Source organism: Sinocyclocheilus rhinocerous, unplaced genomic scaffold, assembly GCF_001515625.1.
Source record: "Sinocyclocheilus rhinocerous isolate Xijiao unplaced genomic scaffold, SAMN03320098_v1.1 scaffold781, whole genome shotgun sequence".
In the NCBI taxonomy this organism is placed as follows: domain Eukaryota; kingdom Metazoa; phylum Chordata; class Actinopteri; order Cypriniformes; family Cyprinidae; genus Sinocyclocheilus; species Sinocyclocheilus rhinocerous.
Genome location: NW_015658395.1, coordinates 996,699 through 1,004,819, shown reverse-complemented (window position 1 = coordinate 1,004,819; position 8,121 = coordinate 996,699). Strand labels below are relative to the sequence as shown.

Genomic DNA, 8,121 nt, shown 5'->3' with positions numbered 1-8,121 from the left:
ATATATATATATATATATATATACACACACACACACACACACACACACATACACACACATATATATATATATATATATATATATATCAAAATATTTATTTAATTATTTATTTATTTATTTTCTTTATTTGCACATGACTTTGATTTGGTATTTCTTAAATATGAGTAAGCAATAGCTTTATTTATATATTTTTGTCAAAGAAATAAAAGATTGTCAAACAGTTTAGTTTTTTTTGTTTTTTGAAACATTAGTCATAATGAACAAGTTGAAAAAAAAAAAAGTCAATATATACCATTTACAAAGGATTATAACAGAGGAAAAACATATTGTGGGCTTTCATACACATAAACATTACTACATTATTACTACAAAGTTGTTTAACTTCATTATAAACCAAATTGGTATAAGACTATCAGAAAGAATATCTCAAAAATAATTAAGACATTTATAATAAAAGAAATAGACATAATTTTACATTTGTATTTTATTTTATTATTTTATTTTATTTTTAAATCAAGATGACAGTTCTATTAAAGGTGGGATAATGACTTTAAACACATTAATTCTGTTTTTTCTTTGAGTTTCCCCCCCCCTTATTGCAATATCAAGACAGTTGTATCACCTTGATATTTTTGACATCATGGCCAAATAGAAAATATAATGCCACACACCACACAAACTTAAATCATTGAACTATTTTTATTAGCAAAATTTCTATCAATCGACCTTCCTCGTGCTTGAATTTATGCTCCAATAAACTACCTAAATTAATTGTAATTCAGAAATTAAAGACGTTCTTATCACAGAAGTGTTGTGTTCAAGTCATTGTATCTCTGAATTGCATTTTAATGTATTTTTTTAATACATTAATAGATAGGACAAAAAAATTTGATTGTCATGTCATGTGCCACATCCTATTAATAAAAAACTCAAAGACCTATAAATGTGTCACAGTGGGAAACTAAAGGATGCATGTGTGCGTGAGAGTGGGGGAGATTAGTTGAAGGGCTAAACCCTTCACAGAAGAGTCATCAGTCTTCTCAGCACATCCGTCAGGGATTTTCAGACATCGGAGAACAGTATGCGTGTCCATTTTGTGTCTTTGTGAATAGGATTGCGACCTTCACAGAGAGAACACGCAGCCCTGAAATGATTTACAAGTCTGCTCTGAGTGAAAGTGGGAAGGAGGAGAGGAAGGGTGAGACAGAATGACAAAGAGGCAAAAACGAGGAGGAAAGTCAGAGAGTTTACTTTCCACCTATTGATCCAGGTGGGAGTGTACGGAAACCCAAAGGCCCTCCAAATGAAGGACGTCCCACTGCAGCCAACTGTATGCCAGTAATGTGACCCACTAACCACATGTAATTAAGACAAAGGGACCGGTGCCAGAGGGGCGGGCTGACTGAATGAAAAGTGAGCGGCGGCTCAGGAGAGGCTGAATTGGGGCTCGCAAACGCATCTGTGGAAAAAGGCTGGCGTGAGGAGCTCTGGCAGGCGGCAATCAAGACCGAAGGGGCTGATTTACAGGAAAACTTTCTGCTTCATTAATGCTGTCAGAGAGCTTAAATGGCCCGATATGTGACACGACCGTTCCTCTCCATCTCGCTCTGTTTTCTCCTGTCTTGGGTTTTCTGTTGTCATTCTCGTTCTCTCTGGCTGTTTGTTTTTGACACTCTGCAGTGTCTCCGCAGAATAGATTAAAGAGGATTAGTGATGTAAATCTGTTAATGAATCTAATTTTCAAATAACATTGTGTTGCCCTTCTTGCAATCTCTCCTTCAGAACTCCCCTTCTCTTTTGTTTTACCAACAGAGTTTTACACAAATAAAATTATCAAATTTAGCAGTGTTATTTTAGTATGATTGAGGCACTATAGTTTTTATTTTCGTATTTTCTGTTTTCATTTTAAACATTTTGTTAAAGTTTTAGTAATTTTGTTTTAGTAATTTTTTATAGTTTTTGTTATTATTTTTTTCATTTCAGTTTTATTTATTTTAGTATATGAAGAATGTTAATGAGAATCTTGTCAGTTTGTTTCAGTTAACAATTATTTAAAGCATTTTTTTTTCTTTTATGGATATCATTTTCGTTTCTGTTTTAGTTAACTAATAAACCTGGTATGTAGGGCTGTGATGACTAATTGGTAATAATTAATGAAAATGATTAGCAATCGATTTTATTATGGATTTGGCATGTGTTTATGCTGTGCTTGGAGAATCATCATCAGTGATGTAGAAAATGAATAATTTCATATGTGTAGTGTATGATTGTATATGCAGGTGTGGTCATGTTTTTGATGAGTGCTTGTTATGCTAAATGCATTTGAGATGTTTTGTTTTTATATATATGGACACATCTTGTGTCTTGCTATTTTGTGCTTACAGTTCAAGCATTTTTGTTCTAACAACAGCATTTTAGTTGCTGTCTTCCTTTTGATCAACAAAATGACTATATGGACACCACAACACTGCAAACCATACAGTACACATTTTTGCTTTGTGTTCTTTGACAAGATGGTCAATCTGTGACACTTTGACCCTCAGTTGTTATTTATGTAAATTCATAAGTTTAAAAAGTTGAAACATGAACTTTGGTATCCAGCACAGAACTTTCTGGTCCTGTGTTTACGTGCATGTGTGTGGAAGTCTGTATGGCTGCAGCTTTAAACTTGCATGGCTATCAATTAAACGGAACCCAGCAGACATTTTATTTTGATTAAAAACTTTTAATAAAAACATATGTTAAGGCAAAGAAAAGATTCTGTTGCCAAAGGCTATTTCTGCTAAAACCACCTGGCTTTGCTCAAATATTTAAATTTTAGCACAAATAGCACATTCTGCCTATTTATACTTTGTGCGAATAGCATTTAATTCTATCTGCACTCGGTGTAAACAAGATGCAATTAATTGCTATTTATATTTGGTGTAAACAGTATCTACTACTATCTATGTCTATGCCTTTATTTGGTTATACTGTTCAGCTGCGTTCAAACTGTATGTTATGTATAGCAATAGATTTAAATATTGTTTGAAGAAGAAAAATGAGCAAGATATGATCTGATTAATCAAAGACATATTTGACAGATGAATTAATTAGTTGTTTGACCTCACTGAAATGGTGTTTGGATCACTCATCTATATTTCTTTCTTCCCCCGCAGGACAAATGACATAGGATGAACACTGCTGGTCATCTCTGGCTGTCTGTGCTGTCATCCCTTTTTGCACTGGCCGGGGCCGTGGAGCCGCTGGGTCAGGCTGTCCCCTGCTCCTCTCTGGTGGCTGGGGTCTTATACGGCTCCTTCTCGCTCAGGGACCTCTTTCCCAGGCCGTCGGCTCTGACATCTGGATGCTCCTGGACTGTGGAGAACCCTGACCCCACCAAGTACTCGCTCTATTTCCGCTTCAATCGCCATGCCGGCGCGTGTTTAGCTTTTTCCCCGCTGGTGCTGCCCCTGGACCACTACCTCTCAAACCAGACCTGTGGCCCCCCAGACCAGCCCACCTTCCCCTCGGACCCTGAAGCCGTTGAGCTTTGCATGGTCCCAGGACCCCACACCTTCCTGCAGTTCGATAAGAACTTTGTGCAGTTGTGCCTGACCACTCATCCCAACAAAGACGGCGACAACGGAGATGGGACATCCGAGGGCCAAGCCCCCTTGTCGGCGGAAACTCTGGACTTCCGGCTCGTAGAGGTTCTGCTCATTAATAATGAGAATTCGAGTCAGTTTACGTGTGGAGTCCTGTGCCGATGGTTTGAGGAGTGCTTGCACATCGGCTCAGGCTGGGAAACCGAGAGCTGCAGTATCACCCAGACGGGATGCGTTTGTCCCAACACGGCCCCTCCGGTCTCCCTACTGCCCACTGCTCCCCATAACCACTCTTTAGACCCCAGCGCGAGTGTGTTGCAATCGCCACCCGACGACTGTTGTGTCACACAGCTGCATTCAAAGAATGGCATCGCTATAGCACCCAGGGATGTCCGGCAAGGTAAGCCAAGCTTCCTTCTGACCAGCTGTTAGCTGTTTCATTTACAGCCTGCTCTATTAAAATGAATTAAGCTGCTTTACAAGCTACTTTGTTTGATTGGGTAACCATGGGCTCGTTTTGGATCACAAGCAAAGTGTTTCACTTTCAGCTTGATTTGATTTGGAGAGCTCATTTTATATTTCAATTATTAGCCTCTAATTACAAAAGGGAAACTTTAACTTTAAAGTGCTTGGAACTGCCTCCAATCAGGATAAGTGTTTGTGATAAAATAGTAATCACTGACTCCCCTTGGCTGCACTGTTTGGTCCTGCTGATGATCTTATACACTGTGTTCTAACTGGGTGTGACTCGAAAAGCTTCTAGTGACAAGTAATCTATCAGTAGAGTCTGATCATTTTGTGTCATTTTGTGTTTTTGATCATTTAGGTTAGGTCTGGTCCTCAAATCTGATTGGCTGAGCAACGATTCAAGAGCTCTGATATTTAGCGCAGCACTTGGAACTGAATCAATTCTCTTTGTCTGTATAGTTGGATTTCAGGCACTCTTTCTGCAATATATATTGTTAAGCTAGTAGATGATAACAAATAACTGTATTATAATGACTCACTAAATCGATAATCACTATAATAATCACTAAACCGATTAATTCAATACCCTGATTCAATCAGGAGTAAACAAGTCATTAATTCACTGAACCACTGCTTCATTCAGAAATAAAACAAGTTGACTGTTTCTGAACATTCATTCAAGCAAACTATTTCTTACTATTTCTGCCACAAAAAAGTAAAAATAGTAAGAGTAGCATGCTAGTATGTAGTTCTGAATTCTGAGTATGAGTGGTTATGAGTAACCCTGAATCATTCGTTCAACTGATTCGTTCAAAAACACTGATTCTTTCAGAAATAAGCGAGTCATTGAACCACTGAAACGATTTTTTCAAAACGCTGATTCGTTCAGGGAAAAAAGCAATTAATTCAGTGTGTTTACCCTCATAATGAGATTATAATGACGTTTTGGCAATATCGCGATTAAACTTTACCTCATGTCAACGCAATACTTCGATCTAAATAATGCGATTAAGCTCATAATCACAGCAAGCATGATCATATTAAAGGTGCACTAAGCGATTTTTTTGCCAAACAATGTTGATATTTGAAAGCACCAAAACAAACAAGCCCATAGCCCAACAGGACCTCACCCCTATTTTGATATTGTACGTACACAACTCTGGCATAACGACGACCGCAGAAACAAGTGAAGATGACACGAGCATATTCAAACAAAAGCTAACACAGATAAGTTGTTTGAAACAATGCAAAATCAACGGTACTCAAATTGAGTGCTCTCTTCTCTCTATCACTACAAGACACGCCCCTTACTGCTGATTGGCTGCAAGTGTGTTTTGGGACATGGTCCGACACTGCGGTCAAAAGCGTTTTTCAAAGATTGCTTGGTGCACCTTTAACATAGGTGGCGGTAAAAAATAACCACGATTAATAACAAATAATGCGAATAATGGAAATTGCATGTAAACAGAAGTGAAGCTTTGCTCTTGACTTGTAAACATCATAATGTGATTAAATCCTTACTCTGATTATTAGAAATAATCGTATTATTTGTGCGCATGTAAACGTAGTCATTGAATCACTCAACCGATTTGTTCATCACCACTGATTAATTCAGGAATGAAACAGATAAGGGAAGCATTCTTTATGAGTGAGTCACTGAATCCTTTATTCAATCGATTTGTTAAAATAACACTGACTCATTCAGAGGCTTGGAGAGTCTGTGGCATTGTTTGGATTATTTGTTGGCAGTGGATGTAAGTTACTCAATATTAACTTGTTTATTGAGCTGCTGTTTAAAAGCACAGCTTTACAGCTGTGTGTATGTTATGCATATCAAAAGTTTCATGAAAGAAATAGAAATCAAGTGTTTGAGAAAATGTTTTGCCTGCTTGTCGTGGCTGGTTAGGAGAGAAACGAAAGAGTAGCAAGGAAGAGATTTATTGCTTATCAATGTATCACGCCGGGTGACCAGATTTAAAATGGTATATTGGTATATGGTCTCAAATCTGTCACTTGTCACTTTTGCTGATGTCGTTTTGTGTTATTGCTTCGGGGTTGTGGGTGGATATAGAGGTAGAGGACAGTTCATGGGCCTTGCTGATGATTTTTAAATATATATTTATGTATTGCCATTATTCGGGTCAACTTTTTCCTCTGGCCCCCGCTGTTTTTTTTTTTTAAATCTGCCCCGATATAAGTTACAGGTTATCAGACCCATAGGCAATCAGCGCCATCGATAGACGTCATTATGTCGTGTATAGAAACATTCTGCGTGTATTTCTGATTGAGAGACAGAGAGAGTCAGAAAGTGTGTTATTGACGCCGAAAAAGAAGCGACTAGGAGGGGAAAGTGAGAATGAGAGGACGTGTATGTGCACGCATACTTCAGCCGGGCTTTTCCTGGCTCGCTCTAGTGCCTCTCAGCTAAAGCCACACTGAGTTTTATCCTCCCTTGAGTCAGCATGCTGATTGGCTGTGCCAGACAGGAGGACACTGCCAATATGCCTGTTACAGAGATGCAGCCTTCTCCTGTGCCCGCAAAGACTGCACATTAAACGGCCTTCTCCTCAAAGCTGACATCACTGACACCAGCCAATTTCAAGCATGGAGAGTTCTTCTCTGGAAAGATGTTGACAGTATTTTTAGGTGCATATTGGGAGATTTTTTTTCCGTAATTAGGCCACTCTGGAATAGAGGATATATAGCATCCTGCACAGTCATTGCAAATGATTCAAAATCATAACAAATTATGCAGGAAATCAGAGCACTCAGGCATATAGGTCTCTTAACTACTATGTAATGTAATAATCCGTCTAATTTTGCAGTGCAGAAGTAAGCTAGTTATTTTCTGTGAACGTGTGAGACTTCATTAGCTCCTATAGGTAAATAACTAGAGAAATAACATAATTGTATTAAACTATTTGTGCTACAAATCAGTGTGTTTATAATTATGACAATACATTAAAATAATATCAAGTTCACAATACCAAGCAGCATAACGAGCTCTTTTGTACAGCTAAAAATAACTGGAAACGAATGACACCGGAAGCCTTGCACGTTCAAGTTACAAATGGCTGAACCTGTTCTTATGTTAAAAATAAGGTGGATGTGATAATTAGACCCACAAGGATTCTGCAAACTTTTTCATATTTACGGCAAGGGCAAATCTGAAATTCTGTGGAATAGGTTTAAAAATAAAAAAGGTGCACTTTAAGTTTTTCCTTATTAACGTTTTACAGTAATGAGTTGATTTTTGTAAAAATATGATTAACATACTGAAAAAAAATGCTGGAAAAAAAGTATTGATTAAACCATTGAAAATATTATTAAAACAATCATGTTTTCTCACATGAGGTCAGGGCTCCCATCATATCTTCATAGCTGTCACCTAATAAAAGCTTTTTATTTTTACATGAAGTTGGTCTTTTCATGACCAAACAAATACTCATTTTATTGTACCTTAGTACTCATCTATTGTTGTCACAACACACATGAAAATAACAAAGTGCGCCTTATACTGAAATGTACCAATTTTCTTGTTAGCAACTGAAAATTTCAGCCAAACGTATATATTTTAGATTTTGCCTCTTATTTAAACAATATATTTTTTAACCTGTTTCAAATCCACTTGTTTTTGTACAATTTTGTAAATGACACATTCTGCAGGGCCTTCATCAGAGATCTGCATGTGGTACATTTTCTGCCATAATCTGCGTATGTTGAACTGCAAATAAATCTTTTTGTTTGGATGGGAGATGAACCCACCACAGACGAAAATTAGTTTCTGTGAACTGTCACCATCCCTTGGTGTGCAAATGATTTAATTACAGGCGTGTTATCTAAACGCTTAATTGGACTAATTATTTAATTGTCTTCAGGCCTAGGTATTTCTTGCTCATCTCTGGATCAGAGACAATCCCTATGCTCAAAGCCCACGTGAACATGGAACTTCTCGCTCCTCCGTGTGCCGCAGCCTTGAGATTAGGTTGGCGAAGGCGGAAAAAATTCACATGCTGTTACAGCATATCTTCTTTTTTTATGCTAGTGTTGTAACTTAATAGAGCCT

At 37.6% G+C, this 8,121-nt stretch overlaps 1 protein-coding gene across 3 annotated transcripts in view; it reads left to right on the top strand.

The window, feature by feature from the left end:
- adgrb2 (adhesion G protein-coupled receptor B2) overlaps nt 1-8,121 on the top strand; it is a 293,767-nt gene that overhangs the window by 73,335 nt on the left and 212,311 nt on the right. For all 3 annotated transcript variants that reach the window (XM_016530376.1, XM_016530377.1, XM_016530375.1), the window contains exon 2: nt 3,159-3,987. In XM_016530376.1, coding sequence (XP_016385862.1) covers nt 3,174-3,987 — 814 coding nt within the window. In that variant the 5' untranslated portion in view covers nt 3,159-3,173. The remainder of the gene's footprint in view (nt 1-3,158; nt 3,988-8,121) is intronic.